This window comes from Saimiri boliviensis, chromosome 6, assembly GCF_048565385.1.
Source record: "Saimiri boliviensis isolate mSaiBol1 chromosome 6, mSaiBol1.pri, whole genome shotgun sequence".
NCBI lineage: Eukaryota > Metazoa > Chordata > Mammalia > Primates > Cebidae > Saimiri > Saimiri boliviensis.
In genome coordinates, this window is record NC_133454.1 from 111,475,161 (window position 1) to 111,492,560 (window position 17,400).

Consider the following 17,400-nt stretch of genomic DNA (forward strand, 5'->3'; position numbering starts at 1 on the left):
TGAGTCGAACTCTTCTTGTTACGTAGTGACTTCCTTATTGCTAATGCTTTTTGTCTTAGCAAAAAAAAAAATCTGTTTTCTGTGATCTCAGTATAGCATCAGTTGGTGTGTAGTGTGTATCTTTTGATCCCTTTACCGCCTATCTTGCCACTTGTCGATAATTTCGTTTTATCTCTTTAAGTCAAACCTAGATGTTGGTTTTTCACTTGGCCATCTATCCTTTAGTAAACACATTTATTCTGTTTACATTTATTCTAATTCCTAAAACATGAAGATTTCTCTCATGTTATTTCAACCTACTTGTTTCTCTTTTGTGCATTTTTCCCATCACTTCTTGATTGGTTGTTTGGTTTTATTATTATTCTATTTCTCCCTCTGTATTAGGGTTGAAGTTTTATTTTTCTTGTGTTTACTACTGAACTTTTAAAATGCATACTCAATACAATCTAAAGTTACCTGGTATCATAACCCCTTCTTTAATAATAATTCGGAAATTGTAAGCCTGATCAACCCTTTCCCTACTTACATGCTATTGTGGGCCAGTATTCTAATGTCCGATTTTTAAAACTCCATAAGTTAGACATTTTTATTATCTTATGTGCACGTCTTTGTATAAAATAAATTACCACCTGTTTATCAATTTCCTTGTATACGTTTACTTCTTACATCTCAGATATTCTGGTGCATAGCATACTTTGACATCACCTTTGTTCTTTTTTGGTGCTGAATAAAATAGTGTGATTTAGCATTGATGGCATCTTTAAGTTAATGAAATACTGGATCATATTTCTGACTTCTGGCTTCCATTGTTGGTTTTCAGAAATCAGTGTGGCACTTTTTTTTAATAGGTGATCTCTCTCTGGCTTCTTTTATGATGCCTTTGACTTGGTGTTCTTTAGTTTCCTGCTGAGGTGTCTTAAGTGTGGAACTCTATTTATCCTACCGGTTTACAGTATGCTCCCTGTAGCTATGAATTCATGTCTTTTGTCATTTCTGAAAAATCATCAGGCATTATCTCATTGTCTCTATCTGAGACTCAAGTTACAAGAGTCACGTCTTTATTCTGTTTTTTTCTTTTTTGATACAGCATCTTGCTCTGTGACCCAGGCTAGAGTGCAGTGGCGCAATCTCGGCTCACTGCAACCTCCACCTCCTGGGTTCAAGTGATTCTTCTGCCTCAGTCTCCTGAGTAGCTAGGACTACAGGCACCAGCCATCATGCCTGGCTAATTTTTGTAATTTTTTAAATAGAGGTAGGGTTTCACCATGTTTGCCAGGCTGGTCACAAACTCCTGACCTCAAATGATCCACCTGCCTCAGCTTCTCAAAGGGTTGTGATTACAGGTATGAGCCACTGCACCTGCCCATTCTGTCTTTTAATCTCACATTCATACTTTCCATCCTCGTCTCCCTGAGCCACGTGCTGCATAATTTCTTCATATCTATATTCCATTTCTCTAACTGTTCACATCTTATCTGCTGGCTGAAACTATTCACTGTGATTTTAATTTAAAAATTTGTTCATTTAAAAAAGTTCTATTTGGGGCCAGACACAGTTGCTCATGCCTGTAATCCCAGCCCTTTGGGAGGCCAAGGTGGGAAGATTCCTTGAGGCCACGTGTTCAAGACCAGCCGGGGCAACAAAGTAAGACCCTCCCCCCGATCTCTTCAAAAAATTAAAAAGTTGGCCAGATGTGGTAGTGTTCGCCTATAGTCCTGGTTACTTGGGAGCCTAAGGCAGGAGGATCACTTGAGCCCAGGAGGTTGAAGCTGCAGTGAGCTATGATCACACCACTGCACTTCAGCCTGGGCAACAGAGTGAGACCCTGTCTTAGGGGGAAAAAAAACGTCTGTTTGGTTCTCGTTTTAACCTGCCTGGTCAGTCCTAATGGTTTTTTTTATTACTTGCTCATTTAAAAAAATTCAGTGCTAAAAGTTTACCTGTGTGTAATACACTGATATTTTATGGTCCGTATCTGGTGATACCAATACCTTAAATTCTTAGGAGTCTAAATCCATCTTGTTTGTATTTCTGGTGGCTCTCACTCAAAGTGCTTTACTTTTCTCCTCTGTTTGGGATTTTCATTTTTATTTTTATTTATTTATTTATTTATTTTTTTTTTTGAGACGGAGTTTCGCTCTTGTTACCCAGGCTGGAGTGCAATGGCGCGATCTCGGCTCACCGCAACCTCCGCCTCCTGGGTTCAGGCAATTCTCCTGCCTCAGCCTCCTGAGTAGCTGGGATTACAGGCACAAGCCACCATGCCCAGCTAATTTTTTGTACTTTTAGTAGAGACGGGGTTTCACCATGTTGACTAGGATGGTCTCGATCTCTCGACCTCGTGATCCACCCGCCTCGGCCTCCCAAAGTGCTGGGATTACAGGCTTGAGCCACCGCGCCCGGCCTTCATTTTTATTTTTTAAGACAGGGTCATGCTCTGTTGCCCAGGCCTGAGTGCAGTGGCACAGTCATGGCTTACTGCAGCCTTGACCTCCTGGGCTCAAGCAGTCCTACCCCTCTCAGCCTCCCAAGTAGCACAGTGCTGGCTACAGTCAGTACTCAATATTTGTGGACTAAATGAATGAATCAATGTATGGGTGAATCTTCATACAGTCCAACAGATGAGGAAAACTAAGTAACTTGTTTAAAGTGACCCACGAAGGGAGTAGTAAAAGCTAAGATTTGAATCAAGTGTTGTGTCGGACATCATAGTTCATACACTCAAAATGATACCATTCCCATGGTTCTGGGGACTCAGCGGCTCTACAGAGAAATCTGCTAAGCTATCTAGATGAAGCCACCAGGAATGCTTACTAACCCAGGGGCTGCTGGAGAAAGCCACCAGGAACGCTTAACAACTCAGGGGCTGCTAGATTACACTGCTACCAACTCTTCTCTTCTGAAGTCACTCAAAGACACCAGCTGTGAGGTCCCAAGAAATGACCCATATGTCACTTTAGGAATAGTCCTATCTTTCCTAACTTGGCTTTCATTCTGGCATGTATTTGCAGAGAAGTGGCACATGGCATCGTGTGGCATTGTGATTCAGTCTTCTTTGTAAAATTGGTTTAATAATAATGCCTGTGTAATTGGGCTCTGCAAATTACATTAGTGTAGGCATGTAAGTGATTGGAACAGCACTTGGCACATAGGAAGTGCTCAAGAAATGTTAACTAATGTTATTATTTACTATTAATTAGAAATAATAATGTGTATATGTTGCCAGCTATTTTTAGGGGTAATGTAACTATCAGAATATCTTGGAGCTATCTGAATGCTACACACTTTAAAAGCATGACATAATTCCCTATACTCCATGATGACTTTACTAAGGACCATAACCTCTAGTGGTCTCTTGTTCCCCAGATTTTTGTCTGCTCTCCATAATTTCGCATCCAATTACACTGTTTTTAATTGTATGTCACATAGTTTACCCTGTGGTTCACTGGAAGGAGATTTTACCTCCTGCAGCATCTACAATCGTGCTGGGCATTGAACAGAAGGCATTCCTGTCTGGAGTCTAGGGAAGTGTCCTCTACCTCTCAACGTTGTTGAAAGTTGGCAGAGACCTGAAAGCCTCATAGCAAACATGCTGCAGGGTTGGCAGGTTCCCTTCCCACCCTCCTCCCTCAAGCTGGTAACTGCTAAACCTTTGGCAGTGAGACATGGGCTGGGAATTTCTCTATGCAACACCTTCACTGAGAGCTATTAGCATGATGTGCCATTATTTTCCTTGAGTTGGATTTTCTCAGGAATACAGCAGCAGGTGCTCCACAAGCTGCACATGATTGAAACAGGGAATGTTTGGCAAGAGCCTGGTGTGAAAATCGGCAACTGAAAATAGGCTACAGGGTGTAGCTCACTCAGAATCACTGTTAAGAGCTACCAGTGCTTAAAGCATCTATCAGTTTTGCCATCCAGGGGATGAGATAACTGTTGAGTGGAAAGTGATCACCTGCGGAAAACAGGCAGATGGAAAGGGTACAGAGAATGGTGCAGGTACCGGCAAAATGGAATGAAACATTGTTAAAAATGCACCTTGCTGCCAGGCTCAGTGGCTCACACCTGTAATCCTAACACTTTGGGAGGCCAAGGCCGGCAGATCACCTGAAATCAGGAGTTCAAGACTAGCCTGGGCAACACAGTGAAATCCATCTCTACAAAAATATAAAAAAAAATAAAAAAAAAAATAGCCAGTCATGGCATTTGGAGGCTTAGGCAGGATAATTGCTTGAACCTGGAGGTGGAGGTGGCAGTGAGTCGAGATCGCACCACTGCACTCCAGCCTGGGCGACAGAGACTCCGTCTCAAAAAAAACAAAAACAAAAACAAAAACAAAAACACATTGCTGGGCCCTGCCCCAGACCTACTAACCAAGAATCCTGATGGGCTCCCGGAATGTGCATTTTTACAGCATCCCCTAGTGATTCTCATGCAGTTGCCCTTCCAACCGCATGCTGAGAAATGGTGGCTTCAAAGCAGGAAGCCAGGCAACCAGCAACATCTACTTTATGAGGGCAGTCTCAGGTGAGGACAAACAAGAGGGAGCAAGCGACACAAGAGCGATGGGCCAGGCCAGCCAGGGCCCAACTCAGAGGCAAATTAGTGATGGACAGAGACCAATCCCGGGCCAGGCAGTTGGCCTTTGCTTTCAACCCCTGAGGCCACATTCCCACTGTAACCATCAGGACTCAATCAGGAGCCAGAAACTACATAATTATTTGGACAGGAAAGAAACAGGCCATGGTTCATGCATATAATCCCAGCACTGTGGGAGGTCAAGGCAGATGGATAACTTGAGATTAGGAGTTCAAGACCAGCCTGGTCAACATGGCAAAACTCTGTCTCTACTAAAAATACAAAAATTAGCTGGGTGTGGTGGTACAAGAGGCTGAGACAGGAGAATTGCTTGAATTTGAGAGGTGGAGCCAAGATCACACCACTGCACACCAGCCTGCCTGTATTAACCGTAATAAGAGGTTACCGACAAAGGGAATAAGAGAACTCTAAGAACACAAGTGTAAACCAAAAAGTATCTGAGACGAGTCTCCATCAATTTAGATGTTTACTTTCGCCAAGGTTAAGAAAATGTCTGGACGAAAAGAATGTGGAATCACAGAAAGTCTGTGGTCTCTGCCTTTCTCCAAAGATGATTTTGAGAGCTTCAATATTTAAAGGGGAAAAGTGGGCTGGAGGGGAAAGAGAGAGGGGCTGGTGAGCCACACAATACTAGAAAAAAGGAGCAGGTAGAAGAATAGTCAATTACGTATTCATCTCACATCCAGTAAACTGGCATTTTACATTAGAAAGGGTAAACATAGTGGAGCTACCCATGGAAATAGTTAACCTTGATCGGTAGTTCTCTGGGAACAAAAGCAAAGGCAGCTTCTTGCATGACTCAGCTTTGAGTTTAATTTTCCTTTTGGCAGACCGAATTAGGGTCCTGAGATTTTATGTTCCTTTCACATGGGCGTAACAGATGCAGAGAGAAGTCTCTACCTCTAGTTTGAGGCAGAACAGCGAGGAGGGAACAACTCTGGAACAGCTCCCATCTATCGGGCTTAAGGAGCCAAACCTCACTGGAGGAGACATGGCGGCGTTTTGCCGGATGGCGAAGTTTGCTGGGCTGCTGTGCCAAGAGCACTCACTGTGGTGCTGGGAAGCTGCCCAAGGGAGGCGCCAAGCTCTGCTGGCCATGGTGCATGGCAGGTTTGGCTGAAAAGATGTGTTTGTGTCTTAGGCCTGCCATAAAAAATTACCACAAATATGATGGCTTCAAACAACAAAATTTCATCCTCTCACAGTTCTGCAGACCAAAAGTCCCAAATCAAGGTACTGGCAGGGATTCACTCCCTCTACAGGCTCTTGGGGAGGATCCTACCCCATTTTTTCCAGCTCTGGTGGCTCCAGATATTCCTTGGCTTGTGGCAACATCCCTCCAAGCTCTGATTCCACCTTCACAAGGCATCCTCTCCTGACTTTCTCTGTCCCTCTGTCTCCAAATCTCCCTCTCCTTGGAAGGACAGCAGTCACTGGATTCAGACCTATCCTAATCCACTCTGCCCTCAACTTAACGTGATTGCATCTGGAAAGACCCTATATTCCCAATAAGGTCATGTTCACAGGTTTTGAGTGGACGTAAATTTGGGGGTGGATATTATTCAACCTAGTACAGAGGAACACACAGGTGTGACATGGTAAAAGTCCCATAAAACTGCATACCTCAACCATACCTCGGCTTTCTGTTGAAACTGCTCTCTGTAACCCAAATGTGAATAAGTAATTAAGGACTGTGATTTCTACCCTATCCAGACAATGTGTAAACAAATGCTAATCTTGGCTTTTGTGAACCACTTAAGTAACAATCAGAATGTCAAAAGTCCGCTGGCCCTCAGAGTGTCTGGAGCCCCTCAACCTCATCTCCACACAGGAGGTGATTTACAGAATCCACCAGCCCTCAGAACGTCGGAAGCCCCTCACCCTCACTTCCAAGGTGGTTTTATGGGTATAAAAGGTCTTGACACCCTCCTTCCTGGGCCACGGGTTGGAGAGATGTGAGTCCTCTGTGGCCGCCGGCAATAAAGACCCTGCAATTTGGCATAGTTTTGTCTTTGTGTTGACTTTCTATGCTAGGGATGGTACAACACAGGAACCATGAAAAAGAGCCTGTTCCTCTTTTATAAGGGCTAATTTTATTTTATTTTATTTTTTTGAGACAGAGTTTCGCTCTTGTTACCCAGGCTGGAGTGCAATGGCGTGATCTCAGCTCATCGCAACCTCCGCCTCCTGGGTTCAGGCAATTCTCCTGCCTCAGCCTCCTGAGTAGCTGGGATTACAGGCACGTGCCACCATGCCCAGCTAATTTTTTGTATTTTTAGTAGAGACGGGGTTTCACTATGTTGACTGGGATGGTCTCGATCCCTTGACCTCGTGATCCACCCGCCTCGGCCTCCCAAAGTGCTGGGATTACAGGCTTGAGCCACCGCGCCCGGCTATAAGGGCTAATTTTAAAAAAATTTAAGAGCCCCTTCCTCCTTCAAGGTGCCCTTCAGGACTATTGACTAATGAAGCTTACTATTGGACTGGCTAGCAAGGGAGAAATGTTCCAGTACAACAAGCATGCAACAAAGGGTGGGTTTGGAGCTGAGAGTTAATAAGGATTGATCATTCACAGAGTCCACTCCTTCAGTTACTCAGTTTCCATATGCACCACCCTTCTACACACATTTGAACTTCTGTAGGATCAACACAATACCTCTGTTTCCAGCTAACAAGATACAGCTCTCCTTCACAGAAGTGAAGGCGCTTTCACTGCTTCTCCCCAAATGAAATTCCGACAGTCACCATACCTACCACTGACCATATTAAATACTCCTCAAATTCAATCATAATCCTACTGAATGTCCTGCTACCTAGAAACTAAAGTGTAGAAGTAAACTCCAACTACATGCATATAAAATAGTGGAGAGAAGAGAGAAGAACATTCTTTTCATATACAAAGGCACATACATAGAACTAGCAGAGAAAAAACATACAAAGAGCATACAGTCTTTGTTTCTGTTACTGGTTATGACATCACAGGTGGCTTCATCCACCACTTCTTTCATATTTCCCTTGCCCTTAGCCAAAACCCCAGTTCACTGATTTCTTTACCTGATGGTACAACACAAATCTTCATTCTTAACCCAAGTTATTAATCATTCTGTTGTTTTGTTGTTGCTGCTTTTGTAATTTTCTTTATTTTATTTTATTTTTTTACTGGACACAAAGTACAAAGAGGCACCTGAGAAAATCCTTTTGGTTCCAGACACAGTCCTTGTTTACGCATTCCCACCTGGAGGAAGCAGACCTTCAAACCAGCACGGCTCAGTGTTGCTGGGACAGGAGGCAAGTAGGTTAATAATTATATTACTGAAAGGGGTCCCTCTCATTTTCACCCTTCATTCCCAGTGTCATGTATTCTGGTTAAGGGAGAAAGAGTACCATATTCTGATCTCTGATTCAAAGCATAAATTGCATGCAGTAATACAGGACTCTACCTTTTCAAGGACTGTCTCCCGACTGGGGCCATAATTAAGTAAGCCATTCCATCTTTCAATGAGCCAAACTGTTCCAATGAGTGAGAAATTAAGCCCATTGATGTACTTCCTTTGCTGTGAAATGAATTCCTTGATCAGGGATATCATGAAGGGGAATAAGACATTCGGTGAGTCCACTGATGGTGGTGCTAGCCAAAGCAGCATCAAGGAAGATAAGTAAATCCGTATCCAGAATATGAGCATATTCCAGTGAAGATGAATCTCTACCATCTCTATGATGGAAAACGTCCAATGTAATCAAACTGCCACAAGTGGTTGGATGGTCACCCAGTCAATGGTGACATACAGAGGGCTCGGTATTGGTCTTGGCTATTTGCAGGTTAGGTATGCAGCAGTAGCATTAGCCAGGTCAGCTTTGGGAAGAGGAAGTCCATGTCATTGAGCCCACACATATCCTCCCTCCCTGTCACCATGACTACTTTGTTCATGGTCCTATTGGCCCATGGCATTACAGTTATGAGCCACCACATCTAGCTAACACATGTATTGCTAAAAACACTTTCTACTTTCTGTTCATCATATCCAATCAGCATAATATCAACATTATTGTTGACTAGTGTGATGTTTTATAGAATGTCAGGTTGAGAGGTGGACCTGTAGTTAGTATGACAGCAGAATTGAGGTATCTCCGAGGCAAGACTGTGAGAGTATACTGTTGGCCCTGCCAGGTAAAGGTAAAATGTTTATGTTTCTTCTTCCCCTTCCCCTTCCCCTTCCCCGTCCCCGTCCCCGTCCCCGTCCCCGTCTCCTCCTCCTCCTCCTCCTTCTCCTTTCTTCTTCTTCTTTTTTTTTTTTTTTTTGTGGCTGGAAACATTTATTATGTCACATGGTTTCTTAAGTCAGAAATTTCAGAGCAGCTTAGATGGGTATTTTTTTTTTTTAAGACAGAGTCTCACTCTGTCACCCAGGCTGGAGTGCAGTGGCACAATCTCGGCTCACTGCAACCTCCACCTCCCTGGTTCAAACGTTCTTCCTGCCTCAGCCTCCTGCGTAGCTGAAACTACAGGCATGTACCATCACACTTGGCTAAATTTTTGTATTTTTTTTTTTTTTTGAGATGGAGTTTCGCTCTTGTTACCCAGGCTGGAGTGCAATGGCGTGATCTCGGCTCACCGCAACCTCCGCCTCCTGGGTTCAGGCAATTCTCCTGCCTCAGCCTCCTGAGTAGCTGGGATTACAGGCACGTGCCACCATGCCCAGCTAATTTTTTGTATTTTTAGTAGAGACGGGGTTTCACTATGTTGACCGGGATGGTCTCGATCTCCTGACCTCGTGATCCACCCGCCTTGGCCTCCCAAAGTGCTGGGATTACAGGCTTGAGCCACCGCGCCCGGCCCAACTTTTTGTATTTTTAATAGAGATGGGGTTTCACTATGTTGGCCAGATCACCTGAGGAACTCCCAACCTCAGGTGATCTGCCTGTTTTGGCCTCCCAAAGTGCTGGGATTACAGCCATGAGCCACTGTGCCCAGCCAAGGCAGAATGTTTTTTGTAAGTTAATATGGAGAAAAAGGCATGAGCCAGGTCAAGAGCTGCATACTAAAGGCAAAAGTTTATGTTAACTGCCTCAGTAAAGATAGCACACGTGGAACAGCAGCTGCACTGGACTCAAGGAGTAACTACCTGATTAAATTGACAACAGCCAAGTCATTCTCCAAGATCCATTTGACTTCTGCCCAGGCCAACAGTCAATTAAACGAGAATGAGAATGTGATAGAATTATCATCTGATTCTTTCAAGTCTTTGATTGCGCTATCAATCTTTGCAATTCCTCCAGGAATGTGGTATTGCCAGTATTTACTCTCTTAGTAGTAAGGGGAAGTTCCAGGAGTTTTCACGTAGCCTTTTCTGCCAACTGGCCCTCACTCTATGGGTCAGAGAGTCAATTTGGGGATTCTGGCAGTTGCCAAATAAGACTAATCCAACTATAGACGGTCCCTGACTTATGATGGTTCCATTGATGTTTTTTTTTTTTCTTTTCCAATTTGGGTTGTCACCAACATTGATGATTTTTTGACTTGACAATAGTGCAAGCGTGGTGCACGTTTAGTAGAAACTGTACTTTGGTACAGTATTCAATAAATTACATAACATCTTCACCACTTTATTATCAGGCTTTGTGTTAGATTATTTTGCTCAGCTTAGGCTAACATAAGTGTTCTGTGTATATTTAAAGCAGGCTAAGCTAAGCTGTTATGTTCCACATTGGGTGGAAGGTTGGGTGTAGCATATGCATTTTGACTTATGATATTTTCAACTTGCAATGGGTTTATCAGGATGTAACTCCATCATAAGTCAAGGAAGCATCTGTACACATTGAGGAACTAGGGAAATAACCACTGGATGGATCTGTGGACCAACTGGGTCCATTGTGAGTCAAACTTGAACTCAGATTCCATCTATCACCTGAACATCATAAGGCCTCACTTTTACTCCTGGGATACAGAGCTGTTCTAGGTTTCCAGGAATTGGTTCAGAGCCAGTGCCCAGTAAACCCCAAAAGATCGGGGTATTTACTTTTCCCCAGTATGTAACCATTTGAGTAAATGGCTGCATTCATTTCGATGAAGGCTTGGAGGAAAATTTACAGTATATACTTGTGTCAAAGGTGCAGGGTCCTTCTTCCAAGAGATCTGGCCTCCCTGTCAATCAAGAGGTTTGGGCTTGTGATATGACTTGTCTAAAAACTAGGTGAGAGACTATGTCTATCCAGTGTGGCACTCAGGTGAGGTTTTTGGCTACTAGACCTAGAGGTTTCTTTCTTTTTTTTTTTCCCCGTTAGATAGATCAAACAACTCTCTAGTAGGCTGCCCATCTGTTTCATCCCTAGGGACACAATGGCCACTTCCAAAGATCCTTATAGGCCAACATATTCTGATTATTGGTATGTCCTGGCTTCTCTACAGGGTTGATGTCTGTACCTTTAACAATTAAGTGCTGCCACTTGGCCTCATCATCTCCACTAACACGGGGGAGCCCAACTCAATGGTGGCATCTTCCATGATCATACCTGGCTTGCAAAGGAGAGCAATCACAGATCTTTCTAAGGATGCAAGTGCTCCCTTGTCTAAAGTATTTCTCAATACCTTAGACAAAGGAGCATCTTCTGGTTCTTCTTGTGGGATATAGCTTTTGTGTTTGTGTCTATGGCATGCAGGTCAAGGTCACATTTGATCAATTCAGTCCAACATTTCTACCTCTCTAAGTCTTTGGGTTCCCCACTCCACATCATGCCTTGGCATCCCAATAGTATTAACTGTAGACTACTGTTGAGTTAAATCTTCAATAAATCCACCAAATAAACTGTTAGAGTCACTTCCAACTGCATGAGTCAATACAATGTCTATAAATGCACTCTAGTAAGTGGCTCCATACCTGATCTAGTACTATATACAGCCCTCCTTAGTTTAAAACACTGAGAATCCACTTCCACACATTCCACACATTAGCAAAGTATATGTAATTAGTATAAGCATTTCATCGTGCAAGCTGTTTTATTCTAGATCATAGTGTGTTCCAGCCTACCTGGAGCATTAATGAGGTTTGAACCTAGTAGGGGTCAAGTGGCAATGGGGCAGAAGAAGGGAAAGTGAATTCTGGTGGGTCTTGTAGAGAATGAACCTCCCTTTTGAAGTCACCTACACCAGCTGAGGGCTTAGCAGTGTCTTCAAGCAAAGAATAACTAGTGTCCCCAGACATAGGAGGACAAGCTACTTCCACTGCCAAGGAAAGCTCAGGGTGATGTGGGTGTTCAAGACTGTCAGTTTATCTGGGTCTAAGCAGAGTGCTTATTTCAAGTTTTGGGATTCCATTACTTCCCAATTGATAACTTTCACAAGAGAAACTAACCTCGGAATTCAACCCACAAGGAGTAGTCAAATACTGTGGGCCACCTTGCACCAAAAAGCCAGCTGAGAAGAGCACACTGGAACCAGGAAAAACAGCTTCTTCCTCCTCTGAATTTCCTCCAGGACCCTCTATTGATGGAGCTTACTGCCCATTGAGCCAAAAGGCAAGGCAGAAACCTTCCAATATTGCAAGCAGGGTAGTGAAGGGTGGGTTTGGAATGGAGACTCAATAGGTTGATAACTGGCAACACACTTTGTCTTCATTCCTTCTCCCATGGTCTCTACCACCACCTCCTGATAAAAACCCAAAAATTTCAAATAGAAATAAGAAAATCAAGGCCCAAATGAGGATGCCTAGACCATTAAGAACATTTAATACTATATACTCGCATTTTCTTTTTCTTTTTCTTTCTTTTTTTTTTTTTTTTTTGAGGCGGAGTTTCGCTCTTGTTACCCAGGCTGGAGTGCAATGGCGCGATCTCGGCTCAATGCAACCTCCGCCTCCTGGGTTCAGGCAATTCTCCTGCCTCAGCCTCCCGAGTAGCTGGGATTACAGGCACGTGCCACCATGCCCAGCTAATTTTTATTTTTAGTAGAGACAGGGTTTCACCATGTTGACCAGGATGGTCTCGATCTGTTGACCTCGTGATCCACCCGCCTCGGCCTCCCAAAGTGCTGGGATTACAGGCTTGAGCCACCGCGCCCGGCTATATATTTGCATTTTCTAGGGTACCAACCATTTCAGTTTGCCCAGGACTGTCCTGGCTTTAGCAATTAAAGTCCTGTGTCCTGGGAAACTCCTCAGGCCCGGCACATACAAACCAGAACAATTTATCATCCTACATGTGTTCTAAAAGTTTTCAAAATTTTTGTGCACAGAATCACTTGGGTACTTGTTTAAAATGCAGGTGATTCTGTTAAAAATAAAATGCAATGATTTGGCCGGGCACAGTGGCTCACGCCTGTAATCCCAGCACTTTGGAAGGCTGAGGTGGGCGGATCACCTGAGGTTGGGAGTTCAAGACCAGCCAGACCAACATAGAGAAACCCCCATCTCTACTAAAAATACAAAAGTAGTTGGGCGTGGTGGCACATGGCTGTAATCCTAGCTACTCAGGAGGCTGACGCAGGAGAATTGCTTGAACATGGGAGGCGCGGAGGTTGTGCTGAGCCAAGATCACACCATCGAACTCCAGCCTGGGCAACAATATCAAAACTCCGTCTCAAAAAAAAAAAAAAAAAAAAAAAAGCAGTGATTTCACATGCAAGTAAATCATGGATTGATTTTTGAGAAATACACTACTTAGAGGCTGAAGAGGGGTTAATTACTACTTTTAGGAACTCCTCAATCCAGACTCCTTTGTTCCTGTTCCAAAACTATAATCACTGAAAAGAAAGAAATGACATCTTTTAGAAGATATAGCCAAAGTTCCTGAGCCAGAAGTAGACACTGACAAATTAGTTCATGGGGGGAAAAAAACTGTAGTCTGACCTTAGCATTTTCTCTCCTTTCAGTTCTCGGATAAATCATTTTTCCTTTAATATCACAAAGTATAACAAATAATAGTGAGTGCTGTGAAAACAGATTTGATAGCAGGAACAATATACGTACATTGATGAGGTGTACCTATATTGAGCTTCCTGCAGATAAACACTCATACCAGGCTTAAAGAGTTCCACAGTGACTATACTTTGGCAGATCTTAGAGAATGACTTGCATAAAACCGTCAATTCAGGGCTACTTTTGCTATTTTCATACTGTAAGGTACATGGTTTAACATGGCCACTTTAGCGATGTTTCTCATGAGCTCAAATGGGGTGAATTCTTTTGAAAATTTTTGAGTTTTTGTTGTGTTCCAGGCATTGTGCTAAATTCTTTAAATGCATTATCTCATTTACTCCTCCCAGAAAGAGCTATACCCATTTTAAAAAGAGGCGAGGGCTTGCCCTAGATTACACACCTAGTAAATCGTGGTGTCTGGGCCAAAACGTAGGTCTGTTCACCCAAGCAAAATTTGCTTAGCACTGGAGAGAGAGAAGGCGAATTAACGCGTGATCCTATGCTCTGCTGTAAAAGCTGTGATCGGAGGCGTGCACAGGCTGCAACAGGAACACAAAGGAGGCTCATCTCAGGAGGCTTTTAGGATAAAATGCAAATCCTTTTGCTTAGCACATCATAACCAGCTTCCCCAAGACCCCGGCTCTTTATCCTGCCCCGCTGGTACCCGGTCGTTCTTTCTGCCACAAACATGCCGATGCTTGGACATCTCCCGTTTCGAGGAACGCACGTAGGAGACACGCCTTCAATTCCACCTTTGCAAAACCCCGACGCCTTCACACAGCTCCACCGTACTCTAAATTCCCGTCCTTCGCTCCAACCCCCGGCCCCTCATCGGCACCTTCCGATTAGGTCCTTTAAGCGCGAGGCATGTGGGTCTGCCCGGACTGAGGATGGTGCACCGGAAGTAGCGGCGGCGCCGCGCAACGTAGAGAGGAAGTGCCTGATGCCGCGGCCTGTGATTGGGGGTTGCTGGAGTCGGTGCTTCACTCTTAAGGTTCCGACCACAGACTGCGGAGTGGGTCCGAGGCTGCAAGGGCTGCTCGCGAGTCTTAGCGGGTTTCGACCCGCGCGTCCGGCTCCGCCAGCTAGTGCGCTTTCCCGGCTTACCGCTGGGTGCGCGGGGCTGCGGGTGTGAGGACCACCCCTGAGGTCTCTTCCTGGGTGACCGACCTCCTGGGCCTCATTCTAGGCCTCCTGGAAGAGGATCTAAATTAGGAAAAGGAACTACCCTTATCCAGGACCAAGCTCTTCTACCTGCGAAGCTCGCTTCCTCTGCACCTCAACTGTGCAGGAAGTGACTCCCCTGTTTACTGAGGATGAACTGGGGCTGAGAAAGGTGAAGTCGTTTGCCATGGGCCAAGCAGCTGGGAAGTGACAGGTCTGGATTCAAGGCGAGTTCTGGCTGGCGCCAGAGTCCTTGTACTTTACAGCACTGGTTCTCAAACTTTATGTGCATTTAGAATTCCTGGGTTGAGGATGACGTTAGTTAACAAATTCTGGGACTCTACAAATTGAGTAAGTCTGGGATGGGGCTCTGGAATCTGTATTTTCAACAGTTGTTCCCTAAGAAATAATATATGGCTCCCCAGGGAACGGAGGAAGAAGGTGAGCAAGTCATATGCTCTCCGGGGACCATAGGTAATTGCTGTGTGATGCTTTTAAGGCCTCAATTGAGAGAAATTGTCAAACCGGAGCTCCTGGAATTGGAGAATTGGTATTTGATTCTGTCATTAACTCTTCTGGGCAGATGGCAGCTTCTGTACTTTCCCCACCTATTAAATGAGATGATTTACATGCTTATCAGCTGGGGGAGCTTGTTAAACACACAGATTCCTGAGCCTGGCTTAGCTCTAGAGAATCAGAAGAGGTGGGAGATGGGACCTGGGAATCTATAGGCTAAGCAAGCTATTAGTATAAAATGAACTTTTACCTTTGAGAACTTGAGGTGTGAAGCCTTCTTAGGTAGAAGCATAAATACGTAAGTGGATTATAGATTTGGAACACGTGGCTTTAATTTCCTTGTTATTTTTTTAGCCGTACATGCTTCAGTATTTGCTGTAGGCTAAACTTTTATTGGTGCAAATGTCAAATTAATGTTATTCGCCATTATGAGGTGGATTTCTCAGTTGGAGACAGGAATTTAATAAAAGAATATTAATCTACCTATTGTAGATTTCTTGAGTGTGGCCCACGTACATGCCTGCAATAGTGTAAAATCTTACACTTCTTGTTATAAAGACAAATACCTGTATCCATCCTCAATCAAATTTTCTGGAGATGGGCCATGGGTGTTTTGAACAAACTTCCAGGGAAGTCTGATGCAGCCAGTGATAATGGAATATGAAAATACGCTTGGAAACAGTCTTAGCCTATTTCTCAATGTCCAAGTAGGTGAAAATGAGAATAGTACAGTTTCCTTATTTTCTGCTCTTGGGGACTATTAAGGAGAATGTGGTTTATGATAGGTCCTGATTTTAGAATTTCTTAAAATGCACTTTTTTATGAAAGAAGCAAAAGTACTCTGATAAGATTTCAAAAGGTGAATGCTAAAGCCAGCAGCCCCAAATGACTTAGGCCTCTTGATTGAAACGTTGTGATGACAGAAACTGATTTTACATAGAAGCTCTATTGCCATTGAGAGTCTTCTGCCTGAAATTAATTATGCCTTACAAGTAATTGTTCACAACCCTAACTAAAAACACGATTTTGTTTTGTCTTAATAAACAGATACCATTGAGTAGTTTGAAGCAGGAACAGAATCTTCCGAAAGCTCAGAGCAGAAGCCTTTTTGGTCAACATGGAGGAAAAAAGACGGCGAGCCCGAGTTCAGGGAGCCTGGGCTGCCCCTGCTAAGAGCCAGGCCATTGCTCAGCCAGGCAAGAAAGGCAAGAATCTGTAGGGATCGTGTGTGTGTGTGTTTACGTACAACTTACTTATATCCTTCTGGTTTATAATGGACTTCCGTTTCAGTTGATGTCAAGGAATTGTTTAAAATGTGGCTGATATTTTGTTAATGATGAGCTAAGGGTAGATCTTTGGTGTTCCTCATATTTAGTCCACACCCTCAAACCTTTCAGTGTGTAATAAGATCTTCCGTTGACTTTACCAGTTAGTTTCTAGATGTCATAGAGGTCATTGTCAATTGGCCCTTGCTGCTCAGTAGAAGGTGCTGAGAACAGACTTTCCCCTGGTTTGAGGCTGTCTCCTCTCTTGCTTCAGCTACCACTGCTAAGAGCCCTCTCCACCAGAAGCCTGGTCAGACCTGGAAGAACAAAGAGCATCATCTCTCTGATAGAGAGTTTGTGTTCAAAGAACCCCAGCAGGTAAATTCTTGTTTTTTTTTTTTCTTCCATAATGACAAAAGTTTGCTTTGAAAAGTGTTATTCACACAGTAGACCAAATAATGGCTGAATAATTCACAAATGAATTGTAGAGCAAAAGAACTATAATAATAACGAAATGCAAAGTATTTCAGTTCCTTTTACGTCTGGGGAGTCTCTGTAGTCTGCTCCCAGTTTATGGTCACATATTATTCCCGTATTTCTGGCAAGGGGGTTACACCGTAATGAGAGCTTGCTTACATTGGTTATGTGAGCTCCAGCAGTCCTAAAACTGTGCTGTCTTCAGTGTTATTGCACTTCAACGTCTTTGGAATTAAATTAAAATTTCAGTTATTACAGCAAAATGCCTGATTTTTAGCTCTTTTTTTCCTATGAGAAAAAATGTAGGAAACAGTGAAGATTTACTTTTTAATAACGTGGAAAAGTTAAAATGTTGAGTATCTTGCTGTAGTAATGACTCTAAATAATTATTAAAGTTCTAGGCTGGGAGCAGTGACTGATGCCTATAATCCCAGCTACTTGGGAGGCTGAGGCAGGAGAATCACTTGAAC

General features: G+C 43.6%; 1 protein-coding gene across 3 annotated transcripts in view; it reads left to right on the top strand.

The window, feature by feature from the left end:
- Positions 1–14,512: 14,512 nt before the first annotated feature.
- Positions 14,513–17,400, top strand: part of ALKBH3 (alkB homolog 3, alpha-ketoglutarate dependent dioxygenase) — a 39,372-nt gene continuing 36,484 nt past the window's right edge. For 2 of the 3 annotated variants that reach the window (XM_074401338.1, XM_074401339.1), the window contains exons 1-3: positions 14,513–14,899; positions 16,236–16,393; positions 16,728–16,831. In XM_074401338.1, coding sequence (XP_074257439.1) covers positions 16,306–16,393; positions 16,728–16,831 — 192 coding nt within the window. In that variant the 5' untranslated portion in view covers positions 14,513–14,899; positions 16,236–16,305. The remainder of the gene's footprint in view (positions 14,900–16,235; positions 16,394–16,727; positions 16,832–17,400) is intronic. The other variant, XM_010333621.3, reaches the window with a different exon arrangement.